The 24,507-nt window shown below is 38.0% G+C and overlaps 1 protein-coding gene across 7 annotated transcripts in view; it reads right to left on the bottom strand.

Annotated features, from left to right (window-relative positions):
* Positions 1-7,157: 7,157 nt before the first annotated feature.
* Positions 7,158-24,507, bottom strand: part of PANK1 (pantothenate kinase 1) — a 36,447-nt gene continuing 19,097 nt past the window's right edge. For all 7 annotated transcript variants that reach the window (XM_071748743.1, XM_071748740.1, XM_071748744.1 and 4 more), the window contains 5 exons: positions 16,494-16,747; positions 14,127-14,303; positions 13,608-13,731; positions 9,306-9,431; positions 7,158-8,688 (listed from right to left, as the gene is read on the bottom strand). In XM_071748743.1, coding sequence (XP_071604844.1) covers positions 8,629-8,688; positions 9,306-9,431; positions 13,608-13,731; positions 14,127-14,303; positions 16,494-16,747 — 741 coding nt within the window. In that variant the 3' untranslated portion in view covers positions 7,158-8,628. The remainder of the gene's footprint in view (positions 8,689-9,305; positions 9,432-13,607; positions 13,732-14,126; positions 14,304-16,493; positions 16,748-24,507) is intronic.

Raw genomic sequence — 24,507 nt, 5'->3', positions numbered from 1 at the left:
ACCACAAGTGTGCTTTCAGGTAGGCCTGGGTAGAGGGACCCTTCACTGCCCTTGGGTAATGAATACACCTCTGCATACAGGCTTGGAGCCCAATCTTACCTGTCAGGACCTGACATTTAAAACAGTAAAGAGATATGGAATGGTAAAATCGTAGAATCACAGAATGTTAGGGCTTGGAAAGGACCTCTAGAGATCATCTAATCCAACACCCCTGACAAAGCAGGGTCACGTAGGGCAGGCCACACAGGAATGCATCCAGTCTGGATTTGAAAGCCTCCAAAGGAGACTCCTAAACCTCTGTGGGCAGCTTATTCCAGGGCTCTGTCACACTCACAGTAAAGAAATCTCTCCTCACACTGAGGTGGAACTTCCTGTGCTGCAGTTTATACTCATTACTCCTTGTCCTATTAACGCACACCAGCGAAAAGAGATTGACCATTCCTCTTGACATTGACCGTTCCTCTTGACACCCTCCCCTCAGTTATTTATAGACATTAATAAGATCCTCTCTCAGCCTTCTTTTCTCAAGGTTAAACAGCCCTAGTTGTCTCAGTCTTTTTTCTTAGAAGAGATGTTCAATTCCCTTATTCATCCTCATAGATCTCTGTTGGACTGTCTCCAGTAGATCCCTGTCTTTAGTTAACTAGGGAGCCCCAAACTGGGTACAGTATTTCATGTGTGGTCTCATAAGGGCAGAGTAGAGGGGGAGGAGAACCTCCTTAGAACTGCTGGACATGTTTTTCCTGATGCACCCCAGGGTACAGTTTGCCCTCGTGGCCACAAGGCCACATTGTTGATCAATGGAGAATTTACTGCCCACAAGGATTCCAGGGTCTTTTTCCATGGAGCTACTTTCCAGCAGGACATCCCCTAATCTGTACTGGAGGTTGGTGTTATCCCTATCCAGGTGCAGGAGTCTGCACTTGTCCTTATTGAACCCCATGAGGTTCACCTTTGCCCAGCTCTCCAGCCTGTCTGGATCTCATTGGATAGCAGCACAGCCTTCTGGTGTGCCTGCCACCCCTCCCACAGCTTTGTATTGTCAGTGATAATACTCCATCCCCTCATCCAGGTCACTGATGAAGATATTGAACAAAACTGGACTGAGTACTGATCCTCGGGGACCACTGCCACAGGCCTTCAACTTGACTCAGTGCCACTGGTGACAACTCTCTGAACTCTGCTGTTTAGCCAGTTATCAATCCACCTCATAACCCAAGAATCCATCCCACATGAATTTTGCTACAAAGATGCTAAGGGAGACTGGGTCAAAAGCTTTGCTGAAGGTATACGACATCCAGTGTTAATTCCCATTTAATTGATATGTCTACTGCTGTTAATCTTATGGTGACTCAAGCCTGAGTAATATTTTACTAATTAAGGTATTTTGCCTCTTTGTTTTTAAAATCAGTTCTTTGTCTATAAATTAGAAAAGTAAAAGCCAGTTCTCTTACTTTTGTGAATAAAGAGACTTCAGTCACCAGACTTCGTGATCTCCAAATAAACTTCTTCATACCCTTAGTTAGTGGACTCCACAGAGTGGTATCAGTAAGAGCTCTTCTGCTCCTGTACTGATAAAGACACCTACAGTAACAGGGCAGGCATTCGGGAACTTCATAGTAACATGTATAAATGGCTGTGAAGCAGCTGTTCATGGAAGCCTGACAAAGAACATTTTACAGCCTTTTCAGGTAAGACATCCAGAACAGGGAGGTAGGTTGTAAGGCAGGTTAAAAATCAAGCTTTTAATAGTGGAGAAAAATATTAGATATTGAAAAAAAAAGTCTTTCTGACTGAAGCTAAGCTGACCTTGAATATCCTTCCCATGAATAAAATGTGAATTAATTTTCAGCAGCTAGTGCCTCTTCTATTTTTTTTGATGCAGTTTCTCATGTGATGAGAACAAAGGTAGAAGGGAGAGAAGACTAAAAAAAGTTCAGTTCCCAAATATTTTCTATCCTACCTGTAAAAAAGACAGCTGTAGTGTGAGATGGGTCATCATCAGAAAGCAGTTTCCTTAGCACTGGTCTTTCCCCTTCGAAGAAGAGACAAACCAGTGATACATAGGAACCTGCACAGGCAAATCTGCTGGAGAAAAAAGGTTTATCTATTTGAAGAGATTACTCACTTTGTAAGCCAAAAAAAGAAATTACTACAACACTGGGGAATTTGGGAGTGGTTTTAGTTTATTTTGTAAATATTTCTCAGGGTGTTTTTGTGCACAACCTTTTGTAGCCAAGTACAATATGCTGGATGCTAGCTGGGTAACAGCATGCTCCAGGCTTAGGACATATGAACAGCATGTATTTGTTTACTTATTCAAATTACACTGGGGCTGATGTTGCCCCAAAACCAAAACAATTCTGCTAAAAGGAACTAAAAGTTCTTTTAAGTAAATTCAGCATTTTGTGATTCATGGAGCCAGCCAGCTTTGAAAACAGAAAACTCATTTGTTCATTTAGCTTTTTGAATACATACTATTTTGGAGTTTGATTTTTAAAAAATAAGAGTAAAATTAACTTCCAAATAGAAGAGAGTTTTCTCACCGTTCAGATAAATCCAACAATAATTTTTAATTTCAGACTCCAAGTGAAGCATATACTGGTCCAAGAAGCTTCTCATAGCTTCCCCTGCCTTGCACAAATCACACTATTTATTGCATTTCACAATACAGATGTCCACAGACCACATTGTGCTGCCTCAGTTGCTTTCTAAGGGTATGCAGGCAACCAGGATGTTGACGGGATAATGGCAGTGGGAGGACAGAGGGGGCAGATTCAGTGGAGTGGATAAAAAGGCTATCAACACAGTATCTGCCAGTTGGAAATGATTTACAAATTTACACAAGAACACAGTGATTGCAGTCTCTCAATTGATATAAAAGCTCATAGGAAAAAATATTTTGAACAGCACATTTTACCTATGGGCTTGAGGCATAAATTTCCTCATTCTTGCCACCACACACATCCCTGCTTTCACCCAGTCTAGCACTGGGAACTCAGCTCCTAAAAGCCAAGCCAGCTATTTTGTGCATCTAACACATGTAATTAAAAAAATAAAAAAAAAATTTAAAAAAAATTAATGAACAACAGCAACAAAAAAACTCCAAACAAGTCTTAACATACCAGTGCCCACACCATCCTGTTGCTTGAAGCAGTCATCTCTGTTGTGACCATCTTATGCAATATCAAACTAGTGGCTGCTCTTGATGAGGCTCTATCTTCCTCTAAGCATTTTTGCTCAATACTTTCAAGGCAGCAAAGAGTATGCAATCCCTTGACAAGGGTAAGTTCTTCTCACAAAATAATGAAAAAAAAAATGACAAATGGAAAAATAAAATAATTATAACATATTATGTGAGAAAGTAGTAACATGGTTACCTGAGGCTGTAGTCTCCTGGATGGGCATAAATGAATGTCTCAGTAACAAGGATAAAGGCAACTCTGCACACACATTGCCAAAGCTGCTCTAGTACATGGTACCATTTGTTAAAGGGTAACTTCCACTTAGTTCTAAACACAACTTCATATTTGCTCTCAATTTTACCTTCATAGAGAGATGGATGAGTAATCCATCCAAAAAGCTGGAAAACAGCGGTCAATTTTGAGAGACACCTCTGAAGCTGGAGGTGCCCTAAATCACAACAAAATAAGCATAACCACAGAAAACCAGGGAATGACATGCTGCTATTTTAAGTACAACATGATGCTATTTCAGCCTGTTCACCCTCCTTCGTTGCCTTAAATCATACTTTTACCTTGGTGCTTCATTGTTGCATCTACGGTGTTTAGAAATAAACATACAGGACCAAAGTGCTCTGCTCTGGGGTTTCTGCTGGCTGCACCACCCTGCCATTTGCCAGGACCTTCAGGTTTGCCTTGGGGAAGGCATCAGTAGGAGGCTGCTGACCCATTGCTGCTTTGCACAGCTGCACACAACAGAGAAAATTGCTGAAGGCCAGCAAAGAGCTGTGCTCCTGCCAATTCAACAGAACTGGTTTTGATGGAAAAAAAAAATAAATCATCATCTGGAGGCCAGTACATCCCCCATTGTGTTTCACATACTGAGACAAGCAAAAGTTTGAGACCAGGCTATTGCCTGCACTGGAGAGCATATCTGTACCTAGAGAGCTAACACTTCAGCACAGCTCTCTGGGTACTTTACACAGGGGAGCTCAATCCAAGTAGTAACCATTAACTGGTTTAGCTCATGACCACCCAGCTGCACCATTCCTTCAACCTCTGAATTAGGACAAGACACTGCCTGCCATTCCCTCAAGCAACCTGGCCTTCCCATCTCCCATCTTCCCATCTCATGGATCTGCCATCCATCTCACAATGGCTGCACTAACAGAGCTTGTTAATTGCTTAAGCTGCAGTGTCCTTCCCACCTGTTTCATGACACTCACAAAAACCTCTAATGATGTTGCTGTGTCCCTTTTCCCAGGATCAGCAGCTTCGCCTCTTGTGCACCTCAGCTTTTCTTACTCACTTCTGTTCCATCTCTCCAAATGCCAGTACCTTGTCTTGAGGTGAATCTCAACTACCAAGGCAGTTGACAGGTTCTCCTAACTTTTACAATTAGAACCTTAATTTTTATTATGCATCCTTCTGTTGGGATTTTTGGGGGGAAGGCAGAAGTGGGAGGTTTGAAGAACAGATTGTTACTGCACAGCTCCTACATTTTTCCCCAAACACACTAGTACTTGTGCAAATAGTATGTTCCAATCAGCACCAGTAATACTTAAAAAACCAGAATCTGGATTAGGTTTTTAGGGTTATACAATAGTTTATTTTCCAGAACATCCTAGAGACCAGATGTCCTCTGCCTCCCACTGAGAGGTAGCAAGACACATACCAGACTGTGGTCTTTTTCATAGCCTGTATTTCATTTAATCCCAAATTCAAAGACACCTCAAACTTTAAAAAAAAAGATCCCAGTAGAACACTCATCTGACTGGAAACAATCATGATGTTTATTTTGTCACCAGTTCAACCCCATATGGTTTTCCCATCTCTAAAATTCTGCTGTGTCCTGCCAAAAATCACTTGCAAGTATCTTGTGACAGTCTAAACGGAACATAAGGGCTGATAACAGTGAAACACCAGGATAGCTTTGCTGAGCTTGGAATGCACTGCAAACACCCCACTTGTCCTAGAAGTTATATTTCATTACTGCCCCCATGCTAATCTTCTCTACCAAGTCTGATCAAGTAAATACTCTTACTGATCTCTCACTCTTTAGCCAGCATTAGCAGTTTTTTCCCTATAATTTAGTCTAAAACCTTTCTTCCTATGATGTAACTAGACCTTTTATCAAAAAACATTAAAAACTGGGGTTCCTTGGTAAGGAGAAAAAATAAGAGGAGAATGTGTTTTAACAAGAACAAATTTTCAAGTTCGAAAGCAGCAGACCTTGGCACAAGCCATCATCATTGAGAGCAGGGAATCCCACTCATTTTGCTCCAGTTTAACAATTAAGATTCAGAAGTAGAAGCTAGATTAACACAGACTAGCTCAGTAAGAGATCTAATCAATTTATACCAAAACAAGTGCTTTGAATACATATAAAATCTGCAAGCTGATCTTTAAGGGAATTCTGCTCCTTTCACCCTCACCATTCCCAAAACAAATATATTCAAGGATCTGGGTATTTCTAGGTTCTAAATACAACTCCTCATTAGAGCAACAGAGCTTTGGAGCTTTGTTTGCTCCAACTACCAGTTTTTATCAGTTACAGTAGAGGTTCATGTATGTAGTCAAGTAAGAGTGTTTTCAGACTCTTTAGATAAGTCTGGGTGATCAGGTGACTGTAGACAGCAACCGGATACAGAACACTCAAAAATCCAAGACAACAACAGTAGTGCTCTTAGAATAGCCCCAAAGTGCTCCCCTATTGGAACAGGGCCAGAAATCACTGTGTCATTCTTTCATGACCTTGATTATGGAAAACGCAGGTGGGAGGAAAACAGAATTTGGGACTAGTGAAGGCTTTTCTCTCTGAGGAAAGGGAGAGTTTAGCTTGCAAATATAATTTTTCTCTTACACCAGGCTCCTTTAATTTCTCCTACCTAGTGACTTTTCATAACTCTCCATCCTACAAATTTACTTTCCTAATATTTTTCTCATCCAAATGCAGTAATTTGTTCAATATACTCTTTAGAGTAATTTTTCCTGGTTTTTTTGCTACTGCGACTTATGTATCAAATATTTAAGTTTCAAATCAGCATTTTGAAGTTCGAGTTTTATTTTGTGCTTCTCTCAGAATCACTGTGATCAACTTACCTGCAGTCCCTGGAATTTTATAGAAAAGGTTATGAGTACCAGAATTGTGGGACTCGTGCTTTCCTTCTTCAGCCACACAGCCTCAATTTGTACGCCTTGCCCATATATATTTTCCTGAATAACGTGCTAGGCTTTCAATATTTTTTATTCTTATTCATTTTTTAATATTAGAGAATTTTAACCTTTAAAGAAGTGCTATGTCACATTTGTTTACTCAGTATTATAGTCTTCCTTCATGTAATTAAAGAATCTAAGAATGGAAGAACATTTAAGAGACAGAAATTCCCATATCAAGTTCCCTTCAAAAACTGACCAGGGAGAAAACGATTAAATCTTTCTCCGAAACAAAAAACCAACCCCACAAACTTTCCAGAGCTCCACTGCTTAAGCAAAGCATCTTTACATGACCGATGTCATGCTTCCCTCTACTGTTTATCATAAGAAGTGCAGTTCTCTCTAAACATTTTGAAGTCTTCCTGAAGAACAAAAAACAACCCCCCACCCCCCCCCCAAAAAAACCCCAAACCAAAACAAAACCAATCTTTAGTTGCAGGCAAAACTTAGCAAATAAGCTTAATGAAAGTTCCATTTCATTTATGAAAAATTAGCCCCACTGAGCAGAACTATCCCCTGCTTATCTCAAACTCAGTATTACATAAAAACCCAACATGCCACTTGTCTGACGTTGTAGTTTAGTGCCTTCAAAAAATCCCCTTCAAGCACGCAAAAAGCTTCAAAGACCAAGGCAATCTAAGGAAGAACAAAAAAGATTCAAGACCCAAAGAATGATCAGGGAAATAACTGGTCACATGTATCACAAAACAGTCACGTTTTTCACATCGTTAAGTTCAAGAAATGAATTCCACATACGTATTAAAACCATCAAAACAGTAATGGTCTTTATTTCCATCAGACACGTTAACACTTCAGTTAATTTATTTCAACATTTGGGAGGTATGGAAATTGATGACTATTAAAAAAGTGAAACAAACCCCTTCCAAAAATATATTTGATAATACATGTGTGTGGATCTCCTGCATATGTATGTCCCTCTGATGAGCCCTTTACATTATGTGACATCACAAAGTTTTGCAAGACAAAATAATTTATGGACTGAATTTCAGCCTCTGCCTCTGATTTGTGAGCCCTCATAGTGCCTAGGAAAAGCAAATTTATACATGCTACACCACAACCTAAGTTCATATATTTCAAAAGGGTCCAATTCAACTGGAAAAGAAAAATCTAGAGACATTCACAAACAAGAAAAAGGTAGAAAAAACATTGGAAAAAACAATAAAAATCTTAGTGTCCTGGAGGGAAAGTTAACATTAGCTCAAAACCAGAAAATATATTAGTCAATATTTTAGAAACTGAGCTTTGAATAATGCAGTTATCAGTTGTTTTCCATTAAGATCAAGTTAAAAATTGCAGACTACAGAGAAGTCTTTAAATAAATGAAGACAATCTCCTCCTTTTGTCATTTGCAGCCAAATATGTACCATATTAATAACATCTGTACTACATAACTTTTAATATAAATCAGAGATTTTAATCAGAAACAGAATTTCATTTTAACCTCAAGCCAATAATTAAAATTTTAGTTTGCATCTTGGTAAAAATTTTTAATATAGAGGAGAATTAGTCCTGCAAAACCAGTTAGTAGTCTGTTCCTGTTGCCAGTCATGACTGCTACAAAAATTACAATCTTAAAACCCCTGCCCCCACCAACTCTTGCCAAGAAACTCAGGTAGTCACAGAAAGCTTTTTGTTTTCTTTTCTTTTGTTGGGGGGGGGGGGGGGGGGCTGGGGAAATGTTAAATAAAGTGTCTCATCTAATGAGGAAAGGCAAAAACAATCAATTACTAGTTTTCACAGCAAAATGCATCAGCTTTGTAGTTTCATTTGAAACCAAGAACAAATCATGAAACGTCATGAAAATAAGATATCTCCTAGAGTGATTACTAAATGAAGTTAAAATTACCATACTAATCAGTAAACCCCAGAAGAAAGGCAGATGCCTCATATCACAGGCCCTATATTAAACAGTATCCACTTTTTTAAAATGAATCAATAAAATCTGTACGTTTGGCCACTTTGCACATTTTTCCCCTAGAAAATACAGTGTACAGAAAAAAAAAACAAAAAACTTGTTATTCCCAGTATGAATTCTGAAGTATAAGCTCAAAACCCAAAAACCCAGAAGTTAAAGATCAGCTAAAAGGATTTTAAATTATTTACAAATCCAGCAGGTAGAACTACCATAATGGCTTCACTTCCATCCTTGTAGTGGCTTTCACTCTTATCCAGCAGCATCTGTAGAAGTAAATCTCTTCAGACAGCTTCATCACTGATCATCTGTCATTTTGAGTAATTCTAGAAGAGCTCCAACAGCTCCAAAATAACCCTTTAAACAAGACAAAAGCAAAACAAAACCAATCAAATTTCAAATAGGACATAAGCATGAGCATGTAGAGTTTTTTATTCTTTTATGGCAACTAAAAGACCTTCCTTGTAAGAACAGCCTTGCTACATATAATTTATGACTTAATATTATCTTGTTTAGGTCCAGTGAAGGGCCTTATACAGGGAAAAATCTTATGCAGGGAAAAATACAGTTCTCAAAAATCATCAAAAATTAAGAAATCACAACTGTTTCGAGGTAGGGCAGTTACCATTATGAACACATCCATCTGACAGTCACCTCATCTCTATCCTTCCAAAAATTAATTCTAGTTGAGGTTCATATACCAGATGACACAAATGAACTTTGCTGATATTAAGGTCAGAAATGAAAAATAAGATATATGCAACAATTAGCAACAAATACTACAAGATGTGCAGGCCATGGAGTTAATTTGGGGTATTTTCAAATTAATTTGGAATTAAATTATACTTATGCAGAACTCTGTGCATTTACTTCAAAGCAATGGTTTAAAATTTTCCTTTTTAACTTCACCAAGTCATGAATGACAAAATTTTCATACTTGCAAATGAAAGTAAGTTAAAGGTGTATTTCCTTACCTCATGTTCCAGAAACAGAGCTTTCAGTTGTCCCTTGGACCAATAATCCATAGCATATGCTAACACCTTCATAGAAATCATATTGATTCTGAGAAAGTTGCCAACAAATACCACCTTATCGATGTTCTGTAAAATTGAAATGCAGACCAGCAAAAATTATATTCAACTACATTATTTCCCTCATCCAACATGTACTTCTGTCACCACTGTACATAAAAGTGGGAATTCTGGCTTACATTTAAACTATCTAGACTGAACAGTCAAAAAATAATCCCAGTTACTGCTAAGTAGGGGTGTTGCAAGAAGAAATACAGTTCAATTCCAAAGAAAGTGAGAGGCTGTTATTGCAGGTGATGAATATCTAAAAGCCCAGAACCTTCCCAACATGAGCAGAATTACAAGTGTTTTATTTGGTTTATTGTTTAGGGTTTTTTTGGTTTGGTTGGTTTTTGGTTTTAGTTTTGTTTTCCAATTGTTCCTAGTGTGGCTGCACTGAAGACATCTTCTGCCTCTGCTAGTTAAATTTAGCAACTTTCTAGAGACCACTATGATTATTAAATCCAGGTAGAGAACCTCTCTATCTGAGAAGGTTTACATTAGAGATGGGAAGAAGCATCTTTCATTATCTATTATCTGGACTACAGCTCCATTTTCACAAAGCAAGTGAAAAGTGGCCAACGTGATACTTGACACATGTTACATTCCTTTGTTTCAAAGCTCACTTGAATTCAGCTGCCACATAGGAGCTCAATTTTTGAACAATCAACCTTACACTGTCAGTGTGAAAGTCACAGGCTACCCTACTTGTATACACATCCATAATGTAAGCAAAAGTTCTGGTGCTTAATCAATACCCATAACTACCTTTCCAAGCCCAGTTTTGCCTGTTATGCACAAACATGCACCACAAAACCAAGATATATGTCTGACTGTCATCAATACAAACTTTAAATTATTCAGGTTTAAAGGAATATATCCCCTTAGATAGAGTCTTAGATATGGCAGTCACATTGCCATATATTCATACTTGTTCCTAGGAACTTATATGGCTGAAAATAACTCCTTAAATTTCCAAAGACCAGGAGCACTTGGCATTCTCCGACAAGGCAATTTCATCTCTGATGTATCAACATTTAAAAGAGTTTCTGACAATTTTAAATGTAAAAATATCAGTCATATCTACTAGAAAAGTGGAGTGTACACCAACATGCAAATTTCATATAAATTTTATTTTCCAACATTCCTTGACTTGACAGGGTTAAAAGTGATGATAAAGATGTGAAGTTTCCTAGATTTTTTTAACTGAACTAGAAACAGCTTTAGCATTTTTCAGGACTCAGAAAATGAAGAAATGCTACTTTTATTTCTCAAGGGAGTCTTGATAACTTACTTTTAAATTGCACACTGTTGAAATATCCAAAGCTGAAAGACTTTGGCTGAAAGCTAAACTGATGAGGGATGGTGATGAAATGCTTACTTAGGTTAACTTTATTACAACATCCTGGAAAATACATGCACTCTTTCATTCTGTGGGGTCTTGCTAAATTGTTCAACGACTCTGTAGCAGAAAGCTATAGCTTCAGTATGGCTTCAGTTTTACATATATACATATTTGCCAATGTAATTGAATAGGGGATCCTGTATCAAAGATGCAATAGAAAAACCTGCACATATTTTTCCAAGAAGTCAATACTGAGATGCAACTTAGATGTTCTGCTAGTAAGAAAAGAATAAACCAGGGAGGTTGGTTTCCTTTATTTGCCTAGGACAGACTGTTTCAAATTATCTGTAGCCAAATGGTTCCAGACTATGGAATTTTTCAGTCCCAATTTGTGCAAGCAAACTTTGCTTTGAAGTTCTGCAGACAGAGTAGTATTTATTCTCCAACTTCATTTTTTCCCGTCACATATGTAAGTAATTTTCAACACAATATTAAAGCTGCTGTCACTTAAAAAAACTTATCAAAATTCATGCTTCAGGGCATAATTGATTTTGTCAAAGAACCTAAAAGTGAGCTTCACCATAACCCTAATCTAGTACAAACAAACTGCACGAAATAATGTATCATATTCAACCGTTTTTTAAGCTCTTATTTGGGGATTCATTCATCAAGCTTGGTGACAGTCAGAGCCATATTTCCCACTGGCAATTTAGGTGTCTATATTACTTAGCAGAACAACAGCATTATTTCCCCTCCTCCCCCTCAACCCAAGCAACCTATCTGGAAATTAGCTTACTTGCAATGATATATCACATTTGGATTTTTTTTCTTAAATAGTACATAAAGCTAATAAATGAAGTTTTCACTCTCTAAAGCTACACAATTATTTAGATCAAGTTTTGGAGAAGTTCAACTTCGACATTTTCTATGAAACGAAGAATACTTTACACATCAATCCACATTCCTCCACAAAATTCTACAGATCATGTCCAGTTTTTAAGTATGTCTCCCCACAAAACAAAGATGTTAGGAACTTCTTCACAATTCCTCAGAAGCATTAGCTTAATTAGTAGCCTATTTCATCCTCTGAATGCACCACATGTGGTTCCCTGCTGCAACTCTCCATGCTTTGATAGCCCTGTACAATGCTGCTTGAACTCCATGCCACAAGGCAACACTGTAAAGAAGCTGAAAGCAAAGAGAACACTGAAAGAGAATCATCCTGATTTTGCTAAAAAATAATGTCTGTAGCCACTGGTCATGATGAAAGGAGGTTACCCGTGGCATTTGATGGGGCATACACTAAAACTTGTGTTGTTCAACATATTTTAAAAGTGTTCTAGAGAGGGATATTAGCAACTACATAACATTTATTGGCATACAAAGTTATTCAGGAGAGTTACAGTAAGAAATGAACAGCATAGTAATGCTGAAGAGACTTACACCCAGTGACCAAGGAATAAAATGGCAGATGGAGTTTATGTTAAAAAAGTGAAATGACAAATAGAAGGGGGAAGAGATAGATTGTATTATTCAGACACAATGGTGGGCTCCAAATCAGCAGCCACAACTCAAGAAAACTGTGGAGGGACTGTGGATGATTTCTTTGGAAGATGAGCTCCATGTTCACAAAAATAAAATATTAAGAACTATTACAAAAGGAACTGAGAACACAAAATTTATCAATATGGCATCACATAAATTCATTGTGCAACATGAATCTGATCATTTGATCCCAATTGGAGCTATAGAAAGATCAAAAAACCTAAATGAAACAGTGAAAAAGAGAGAGAGTCTTCCATAGGATAGGGGACTAAGTATTGGAATCTTCTCTCTTGGAAAGACCAAAACAAAGATGTGATAAAGGTTTATATTAAAAAAATAATTTAGAGAGAGAGAGAGAGAGAGAGAGAGAGAGAGAGAGAGAGAGAACATGCACCGAAAGCACTCATGATTAATTATTTACTATTTCTGATAAAGCAAAAAGCTATAAAGGACCAAATAAAGTAAGCACATGGCAGTCTGGTGAGTTTCTTGGGTTTATTTTGTTGGGTGTTTTTTTTGGCCATGTGTGTTGCTGACTGAAAAATACAGCACTTTAACCACAGAATGCTGTGGACCTAAAAACATCTACGTATTAAAAAAGTATTAGATAAATTAAATTGAGAGCAGATAAGAGATTAGTTACCACATAATAATAAAGGATGCAACTTGCAACTCAAAACAGGTACCTAAATGTTTGGTGTTTTTTAAACAGACAGTGGCTAGAAAGATGCACAAATGGAACAACCCATCCACAGAGATCATGTCTAAAGAAAAGAATGCAATAAGCATCTGATAGAAGTTTGAGGTGGGATAAGACAACTGTATTTTTCTCCTCTATGACCCAATAAAATGGATCTTGTATGTATCACAACATCTAACACAATACCTGTGTGAACCCATCATGCTAAGGTAACAAGCCAAGCAAACTACATTAAAAAGCAAACTGCCATGGTATAGTAAGACCTCTTAATAACTACAAGGTAACTGGAAGTATTAATTTGGATTACAAAGGTGTTAATATCTGTGTGTTGATGCTTGAGAGCAACTGAACAGCTCTAGTCAAAGAATTCTTTACAGTCAACTTTTCTCCCCTCTTCCCTACCTTTGAAGCTGAAAGTACCTCACAAAGTAGCTCACACCTTGCACCAAAGCATGCACATAACACAAATCATGAGAGTTAGAACACCACATTAAACATATGCATGTTATGATGGTCAGTTACACACATACTATACTAGTAATATGCATTTTTTTATTCTGATAATTTCACTGTGTTGTTCTAAAGGCTTAAGCTCATGGTAAATATGCTGTCTTACCTCGTTCAATGCACACATGCGAGCAATAGAACCTATGTTGTTGGTGATGGTGACTAAAGTAGCTCTGGCCAAGTCCTCTTTACTGATGGAATCTCTCTTTTCTTTACTCATCATATGACCAAAGCTGTGTGAGAAAGATTATTCCTTTTAATATGAGTTTTTTAGGAGTCCTAAAAATCCTTAAGAATTTTAATATTTAAAAAGCATTGCTTGGATCTGATATCCATCAATTTGAAACAGATTTGAAATGTGAAAAGAGATCACATTGAAGAGGCAGAAAATGAGCAAAGACATCTTCTAACATAACTGTAATTTAAATGGAAGCAAACTACACCAAGTGTTGCTTATAGTTGTTCAAAAGAAAAAAGGAAGTAGGTGAGAGAGGGAAGGGTAAACCACATGACAGAATGACACTTTCACAAGGACACGTTCATAGTCCAGGGATGACACACTCTATTCAGCATACACAGTAAGCTCCCCCAGGAACTCCTTAAAAACATTTCAATTATTAACACATACCTTGAGGCTACAGCAGACCCTTGAAGGCCAAACCGCTCGTAGTCTCCTCCATAAATATCTTTCACCAGTTTGTCCACATTGGTGCTGTCTCCTTTTGCAGCCATTTCTAGTGCTTCTTCAAATGTCTCGCAGCCAGTCAGCAGGCAACACAGCCCCAGGAATGTTCCTCCTCCAAGACTAGAAAAGCACAGCTCCTTCAGACCAGCAGCTTCAACCAGCTTTTACCACAGCTCTTCAGGCTCCTGTTTGCAATGTGGTCTACATAGCTACCAACTGGACCTCACAACTCCAGCCTCAGAGAAGGGAAGACAAACTTCCCAAATTGAGTTTCTGTATAACACAAATGTCACCCAGGTTTTAACTGAACTACTCTTGGTATTTAAATAGGAGAAATTATGCTAAATCAAGGGTTAACTGAGAATAACATCCAATCCAACACTACAGATGCCAGTTTGCTATTTGTAGCATTCTGGCAAGTTTTCCTTGCATAAGAATAATTAGTCATCAGATCACTTAAGCCAGCAATTAAAGATATAGATCTGTGCAGGGGCAGGCAGCCAAGACAGATCTCATCCCCATAGCCAGTGGCAGGAAGCAGCCTGGTTGGTTCATGTTCAAAGAAGGCTATCATCACCTCTGAAAGTCTCAGCCCTCCAAAGAATTGAGCAAGCAGCAGTCACTTGCACAAGCTCAAGTACAATATTTACTGACTATAGACATTTAGCAGGGAATATCTGACTGTGCTAATTCATTTAATTATAATTCTACTTGGAGCTTTCAGTATTAACAGAGGTGAATTTCAGCTTCCTAACCTCCCTACATCATTCCTCACTCTTTCTCAACCCTTGAGAAAGCTGGCTTACTTGCACTGATTGCAGTCCCACCAACTGGAGACAGTGTAAATAAGAGGAGCAGTGAAAAACTACACTTGCACTTCACAAAAAAGCACAGGCCAGATAGGAACATTTACTCAGAGCTCTTGGATTATTAGGCAAGTTTTTTGCACATCTACTAGCACTGTAATATATTCAGTATCTAAACAGAAAGCTCTGCATATCAGCCACAAGACAGTATTATTTCATCATCTGTCACATATAAGTCAGCAATCCATTGTAACCTTGATTTCCTTTCATAGTGGAAAGGATCAGAAGCACACCTACAAATATCAAAAGGGCTATGCTTGAAAAACTACTAGAACTGCAAGAAAGCCATTACCTCTTCCACTCAACTTAACTTGTGTTCACTCATATTGTATACAAAAAAATGGCCATGGATGCCACTGTGGCAAAGATAAGCTCTTAGATAAGGCAACAGAAGACACATGCAGTCATGTGTATTATACAGGAGAAACTTTATCAGTATGTACCATGCACTGAAGAACACAACATGGCTTTGAAAGGGACTATAACAAATTGAAAATGCTTCTTTGGTTTTTGTGAATTGTTTTAGGTTTCTGGTTTGGTCATTTAAGATTAAAAGATTACTAAGAATGAGGTATATAAATTCAGTTTGCGTGTACAATGAGAAAGTGGGAGAGGCTCACAGGTATTTTTTACTGCCAGTTTGGATGGACACATTTGTAGCTAAAGTGATTTCCAGTAAGTAAACACTGTTGCAATATCTATAGAGCTCACTTAAGCACACCTCAGGCTGTTCTGTGGCTCTGAGAATAAAATACTGCATCCACACTGCCCAGCTCCTAAATTACTAAACAGAGCAGTCTCATCTAAATGTCTTAATGAATATAGGCCAGAAACCATTTCAACTCAGATGGACCCTACACATTATTTCACTAGCTGACCCAAGCTGAAATTACACTGAGGACAAAGTAAGAATATTCTAGTATTTACACACTGACATTCTTTCATTTACCAACACGGTCCAAAGACTAATGCAATCAATAAGGAAACAAGAGATCTAGTGAGATTCCTCAGTCAAAATCCAGTAGTAGCAGGTAATTCTTCAGTTTTCCTATATTCTGGATACACCCTAACTACTAAAGCAAAAGGGTTCTGTTTAGCTAAAACATTTTCATTTCACTGCTCTAACTGTTCTGAGGAATCAAGGTAAGTAAGAGAAGATTCATTTACTGGGACAGGTTCATTCACAGTAAGTGAATTAGTAAGTAAGAATACCCAGGAAAGACTAAGGAAGCTCTAAAGTTAAATGGATCAGTATTCTTGCTGATATAGACCACCTCTCTTGAAGGTATCCTAGGATATTTTCAGCCTTGCTAGTGGTAGGATTTATAATGGAATGGGAAGACATGAACAATTTGGGGCTGCACCTAGTAGTCACACTGTCTACTTCTATATATTCAATTATTAAGGACAAAAGAAAACAGAATTAAAAGAACAAAGATTTTACCTGGATCCCGTGACTCTCTTATAGTTGTCCTTAGAATACACAGCCAGGATGCTGACCCCTGAACCTATGTTAACCAGCAGCATAGGGTATGGATTATCAAGGCAGTAAGGCTTTTTCTGGCACTGTTCAGGATCTGTAGGATTTTCAAAATAATAGCACTCTGGGTGGCCATTGAAACCAACAGAATCAACATAAAGGAGGCCCTGGATCAAACAATCCAACTCATCCAGTTTATGGAGCTGTAGATCAGCAATCTGGAAAAGTACAAGAAATAAATAAACAAACATTTCCTAGAATAATACAACATCAAGAAGGACAAAAGGCTCCACTGAAGCACTTTTATCACTTTAATAGTAACACATTACTCTACTTAAGCAGTACAAAGATCTGCCTAAGCATGAAGTCCAAAAAAAAAAAAAAAGTTTCCTATCTGCCTGACAATATGTAGCTCACAAAACAACGATGTGTTGCACTGTAATGCCATTTAGTTCATTTGCCTTTGAGATATTCCCTGCTTTACAAACAGGAAGCATTTCCCTTCCTTAGTATTCCGAAGCAATAAACTTCTTTCCCATCATCCCCACTGCAAGGGGAGCTGTGGGGCAGTGTCTGGCACATGCCTGCACAGCAGCACTCCTCGTGATGCAAGGTGCAGGAACTCATCATCCAACTACAGTTCCCAGCAATCCAGTGAAATGTTCAATACAAGTGTTAAGATGAAACTTCAGTTAAAGAGCAAAGATAGTTAAAGCCTTATACAAAGTCCACATCCTTATGTTAATATATATTAAATGTGCAGTGGGTGACTCTTAAAATATGTGGGGGTTTTTCGTATATGTCACCAGTAGTCTGAGAGAGCTTTTCCTTTAAATTACAGTAAGCACTTTGAAATGCCTCATGATAAATAAGGTACTCCAAATGTTTGGTGAAAAAAAAAACAAACATATATATATATATATATATATATATATATATATATATATATATATATATAAACCAAACAAAACCACTGTCGGGCTCATGCTCCCCAAGCAAAATGTTCATAAAAATATAAGTGTACACAAAGTGTACTTAAGTGTACTTAAACAGACATGCCTACTTGCCATAGCATTCTGTTTACTAGAATTAGAATCTTGAAATAGGATACTGTAACAATCTGTAGGAAGTCTCCCTTCCAGATGACATTGAGCTTAGACATGTTAGGGAGAAGTGAGGGAAGAAAAAACTGTTAAGTTGCCCATTCAAACCCTGAAGTCATTTGCATCTTCAAACCACAAAGTAGGTCCTACCTAACTCCACTTTTTGGCAGAAAAAGCAGCAGGGGTTGAGGAACAAAAACGGAATTATACAACACAAACCTGGTTCTCAAACATTTGCATATTGCAGGGTGCTTTTATAACCAATATTAGAGAATATTTATGAGGTTAGCTATCTCCTAGTTTTAATTCTGGCAGTCATATGAGGTCACTATACAGAGGAAATATATTTCTGTTGCACAAAGCTCTAACTTGCCTTAAGTGGAAACCATTCTACTCCTTGCATCTGCCCTTTTGGTACACTTGCTAGTCCTCCAATCCTGGAACCATAGAAGAGAAATAAGACCCTCCAGAAAATGCCTACAAACCCAAACCAGCAGTCTTAAAGACCTCAATATAGATCCAATTATTCATAGGACAACAGAGATAGGTGCAGATTATTAAAGGGACTCTCTCAGTCCCTTCATACTTGTTTTCTTGGTTACCTCATGGCTATACAAATTACAGTTACATAAATGCACCATAGAAGACTTGAACCATTTAGCCAGAAAATAAAAATAATTAACACAGATGGGGCAAAAAGGTTTTTTAAGAAATGTTACAAATATCTTAAGGCTACTCTGCAAATATCCTGGATTTCAGCAATTTCTTGCTATTAGACTGGAAAATGGAAAAGCACCAAGACGTATGCAATGGAAGGCATTAACATAATAAATACTTGACACATTTTATCACAATGGACATTGTATGGAGCCCACCAGATCATCACTTGTCTGACATTTTATTTTGTTAAAATGCAAATAATGCTACACATAGCTAGTCAAAATAGTATAAGATTATATACTACCCATGATCTGTCTGGATTATGTTCTGTATTGTCTCAGTTTCTTCATCTTACTGTATGAGCTGGATGCAGCATGACCAAACATGCTGTGAACTAGAAGCCTGCTGTACAAAGACAATTATTAGCAGATTTATGGCTTCTAATGTCAAAACCTCTATTGCCCCATAAGCTGAACACCCAGCCAAAAGCTGCTTTTGTTTCATCCATGTTACACTTTTATAAATAGGTAAAAATCAGTGAGAAAACTTAGAAGACATAAGCATGCAATACAAATCTAAGAGTAAACCACTTCTGACATCAGAGTAAAATCAGAAAATCCTTCTTTCTACAGACTCGAGTCAGCCCACTGTTTTGTAAGGAAAGAAGAAACTAAATCAAAGGTTCTTTTTCAATCACTAAGTCTTTAAGTTTTATTAGGTCCAGCCCTCCACATACAAGACATACTAGAATTTGCCCTGCTTTTTATAGCTCTGTGCTATATTTAACAGCTGATGTACTATAAGCAGAAAAGCCTTATTACTGCTTTCTTTGATGTACACTATTCATAGCAGACTGAAAAACTATTTTTCAGCATTGTCACAGCAGTCTGGTAATCATTTTTGGAAGGCACAAGACTGGCACCAGTATTCCACATCGATCTGCTTGCAGTCAGAGAACTGTGAGCTCTGCAGCCATCAGACCTCCTGGGCTCTGAACAGCCCAGTGAGCCACCACTGTTCTTGTTTCTAAACACAAATTAGGGCACAGTTGCAAGAAATGTAGTAACCCAGGCTTGAAAAAAAAGTCATAATAGAGCTAGGATCACAATTCCCTTTCCCTCAATATAGAACTGATTGTTCTCTATTCGTCACTTTGGACACAGAGGCTCAAGCAGCAAAACTGCATAAAAAATATATATGTGCCTGTAAATATTATAAATAATATATAAGCAGGCATACTTTTTATTCTGGTGTGCTCACCTTACCTGCCACACTCTACTTGTCCTCATCTTACAGCTGGTAAAACCACTTTTCCTTGCAGAAACTTAAGCTTATGTGCAAAAAAGCAAACCAAACTGGAAGTTGTGTCTTGAAGAACATTTTAATTAGATGTTTTCTAATTTTTACAAAATGCATTTGCAGATATTTTCCAGCTCTTCACAATAACTGATGTATGGGAAGACAACATAGTGGTCAAGTTATACTGCTCTGTGTTCCTGACTATATTTAGCACAGATCCCGTCTAGAAAAATTTTACACCAAAGTCACGAGAGGAATAACTGCAGAACAAAGTAACACAGAGGACCCTGGAGAGAAAATTCATGATGGTTACAAGGAAATCATATCAACATTTTTTTAAAACAACAGTTTTTCTGCTTTATAGCTACACTGTAGAAATTATTCTTTAATTTAGATTGCTTTGTAAATACTCGTATAGGGGATGGGACAAAAACCATTTTGGAGTTCAAGGGACTCTTCAGGACCATCAAAAGCAACAAATCAGGACTTAAGCCATGTTTGCAAGTGGGTGTAACATGGCAAGGAAGTAGTGAACACTTCCCCATGAGAGTTCATATTTTAACAACAAACTCCTGGAACCCAGATGACTTCAAGAACAGACAAAATGTCTCTTGTTACTGTGTACAGATGCTGCAGATGCTGTTCCGAGGAAAACGCTCCTGTGTGTTCAACCTTAGGATTTGTGCTTTTAAAGAACATGCATAACGTAAAGCAATGTTTAGCTTTATTCAAGTACCAGAAAGTATAAAAGGAAAGAAATGTCATACTAACTTGCTGCTGCTCTGAAGTATACAAGTACAGAAATCAAAGGCTTGAGTTATACTTGTTTCTTTATGGGCAAGTAAATATTTCCACATCAAGAATGAAAACACAGAACAGCCCAGTCCTCTAGAAGCAAGCTGAGGGCAGCCATGCCACGTATGTAAACAATGTTGAAGCCTAATGGAACAACACTGGTGCAGAGTGATGGTCCAGCTCAAAGATTTCACCCCATTTGAATTTTCACACCGTCATCAAGTTCTGGCGAGAGCAGGAATATCCAAACTACAATGAAGTTACAAGTTCATCTGTCTCTTGGACTTCCAATCAGAAATTAAAGTTTGTTTGGTTGGTTTTTTTAAGAAACTCTTATGAACATGAAGTTTTTAATTACCAATTACAACAGCCTCGTTTACTATACCACTCTGTCTCTTATAAGCCTTCTGGGCATTATTCCAGTTTTTATTTTTTAAAATAGCTTACAGTCTAGCTTTTCCTTCCATCTCCCATTACTTCTACACTTTCATAAAGACATGCTTTGTTTCCTTTGTATTTTGATTGCCCTCACTTCAGTCCTCAACCCTGCTTTTTTCTGAGCTCAGATGAGGTACTTCATCCTGCAGTTCCCTCCCCCCACCCCAGCTAATTCCACACCCTGAGGTGAGCAAATACCCACACAAGACAGTCTAATTCAAATAAAAGGGAAGCTCAACATTTGCTGAGCCACAAGAGTAGATGGACTCTGCACCACCTTTAGTCAAAAAAAAAAAAAAAAAAAAAAAGCATTAGTCTAGAATCTTTTGCAGAGGACCTGCTCTCTCACCCAGCTAGCTGTAAGGATCTCTTTCCTCTCTTGACTGGGGAGAGATGAACATTGCTTCTCCCCATTCCCTCTGAAGAGTTTCCAAGCTTCTTGGAAAAGTGGTAACACAAAAAGTACTGTGGTTACTTTCCCCATACTCTGGACATCACTTTAAACTCTAGCCCAGACTACACATTAGAGGTCAGCACCTACAGCCAGGGCAGCAGTGTCCAGCCACCTCAAGCAAGTGAGATAACATTTCAGAATATTACACTAACCTAGATTTAACATAGCTTCCTCATCCTACAACACAGGACAGTGAGTTTATTAAAGATAAATGCAGTCTACAAGTCACCCACAGTCATTCCGTTCATACCATGAAGTCAAGCCTTAGAACCAGCTAATAATTGGCACAAGGATATTACTCTCCAACAACAGGAGTTTCTCTCTTACAGTTTATGAGCAAGCTCAAGGCCTAAGTTTAATTTCTATTCTGGTAAAAGGTTTCCTTCCTGCCCTGCCCCAAATGTTATTCATTAAGTGTTCTTTGGTCCAGGCCCTGCTTCCACTGAAGCCGGCAGTAAAATTTCTGTCAAGACAAGTCAGGTTCTGTGGATGACTTTTCAGGAAAGAAATACAAAGATCCCACATTTGACACACTAAAAGCAAAAGGAATTTTGCAATAGAGTAGGTTTTAGACAAAAGTCTGAATGGCTCTTGCTTCCCTCATCTCTTATGTACAATTTGTATTGAATAGCTTCATAAAAATGAGTGACAGCTTAATTTATTCACCATTACATAAACAGCATACTTTTGTGTGAGAAATGTGTGCATGCTATTATGAAAAAGTCACAGAGTCAGAACATATTTACATTACAGGTATATAAGCAAATAAGTCTATGTTCTCCTTACTTTTACAGAAGTGGTGTTACTTGAACATTTACAGAGTATGGGCGGTAGCAGTACACAGTTGGGAAAGGAGGGAGGATGATCAGAATTAAGCAACAAGTTCACATTCCTTAACACCACTGTTACCTGAAAATAGTCATCCAAAGACCAGTCATTCAGAAAAGGAAAACTAAGAAATAAAACAAGAACACACAAGACTCAAAACTAAGGAAAAACATCCTTAGCTGGAAACCGTTCTTTTAGTTAATTACTTGCTGATGCTCGTCAATTAACATTAAATATAACCATATGGTTGGTAAAATTATTTCTGTGGCCTGGTCTAATTAATATAGTTTTTCTACTTCTAGGGGAAGCATACAGATTGTAAGAATGAGCCAAATTATTTGCCAAGCTACTGAGCATTATTGCTGGGCGTCCATGGAGACTTCTCCATGTCTCCTCTTACCCAACACCATATGAGGGAGGTCAGAAAATTAAACATAGCTACCTTTGTAGATTTAGTTGCACAGAAGACAGGCTTAAGGTAAAGAGAAGATGCCTCCCATTTTAGTTTTAAAACACAGCTACAGAGACGTCTAGATCAAACCTATTTAACCCATTTAGGGATTCAGAATTAGACACTGGTATAGGCAAGTAAAACCAGGGTGTTAGCTTGCCAATGCAAGCAGAAAAAGCTGCTGAAATCTTAGAAGGATTCCTTCTGTGGGACTGAAATGCTGTTTTGCAATATGTTGGATCTTTTGTCCTAAATCTATGCAATTCTGAAAGTACCATAAGCATTAAGAGGTATTATGAAAGACTGTAGCTTAAAAGCATACACATAGGAAATTAAGGTGCCAGAACAAAAGCATGTTATCTATACCAGTTCCATGAGTTTCCTATCATTTAGCCAGATTTTTTTTTATTAAATTAACAACATTCACAAAGATACTTCAGTTTTTCCACATTGCTTCTAGAGTAACAGCAACAGGGATATTTAAAGCCTCCTTCACATAAGGCTTATACAATATTAAATCCCACAACAGCAGGATATTAGATTTGGCACATGTTATCTACTTCTAAGGTGCATTGGAGTGATCAGATATTTGAAACAGACACTTGAATGCTTTGAAAAAACAATCCTGAAGCTGCTGTCCAATGTCAATTTAGCCAGCAGCACTCAGGGAGACATCCAGCTGCTGTTACAATGGCTAATGAATTGTGACAATTTAAGTGCCAATACCCAGGCCACTTGGCCCTTTGAGAGAGATTAAGCAAGCAAGCTTTCATGTAATAGATAGTACTTTGCTTCTGTAATATTCTACAGATACTACAATTTGAGCCAAGAAACACGTGCTATAAAGGAAGGTGTGGAATACGACAGCTCTAAGAAGAGGTTACCAAAGCACTCACTAAGGTTCAAGAGCACTTCACTGATTGCTCTAGGCTACAAAACACCCCTGTCGGCCTTAGCAGCATTTTCCTAGCTACCTAGAAGTGATGCAGCAAACAGGATGTTTAACCAACACTGTAGAGATGTCAGGTTTCATTCCTAAGCCACAGTAATTACCTCATTTTTGTACAATATCTAACAGAACAGTCTCAGGTTCAATTGCTACATTGACTGTATTGCAATTGAGATGACAGAGAGAGATCCCTCTCTGTAAACTTCTTATTTATTCCAGATAAAGCCAAAGGTATGAAATGTCTATGAGAGAAATGACTGTCATAGTCACCAGTAACTTCCAGTTCACTTCTACAGATGTGGGAACAAGGGACATTAACGCATTTTTAACTAAGCAACATTATTTGCTATTACATGATGCAGGAGAAATCAATTTGGGAAGACCAAACATTCCAAAAGGATAGTCAGCTTCTTAAAGTCACATCCCATTGTCACTAGAGAACATGACCTAAATCATCTCCTAAATATACAGAAGGGCACTTGAAAACCTGAACTGAGGCTACACTGATTGGCATTAGAACACACCTTCTGCTGTAGTGCCAACACCCTTACACAACGCAAGACAAACTTAAACTTTGGAAGACTCTATCAGTCACATGTAATGGACTTGCAAATACACTAAAAGACTAGAAATCTGGTACTAGTAGTGGACTACTACAGCAATTAAAAAAACTGATAGTCCTTCATTAGACTAGCAGCTTCCATGCCCAATATTTACGGAAAATGATTGCACAACAGTATAACAGCTGGAAGGAGCATTCTCTTTTCCCCTTAGAGTCTTGGTTATCTGGTGAGGAATATTGACAAATTAAAAAAAAATCTTTTGTACTGCAAGAATGAATACCTGGAGTTAAAAATTAAGGACTTAAAGCCAAGGACTACAGTCAAGCACCATGGGTAAGTTAGTATGATAGCTCCCCTAGGCTGAAGCAGAGACAGACAGCAACCTGTCACACCCAGCAGCCATTCCTTGCCCTCAAAATCAGGTCAAAAGTTAGGAAC

This window comes from Heliangelus exortis, chromosome 7 (genome assembly GCF_036169615.1).
Source record: "Heliangelus exortis chromosome 7, bHelExo1.hap1, whole genome shotgun sequence".
NCBI classification, from domain to species: domain Eukaryota; kingdom Metazoa; phylum Chordata; class Aves; order Apodiformes; family Trochilidae; genus Heliangelus; species Heliangelus exortis.
This window is presented reverse-complemented; position numbering and strand designations above follow the sequence as displayed.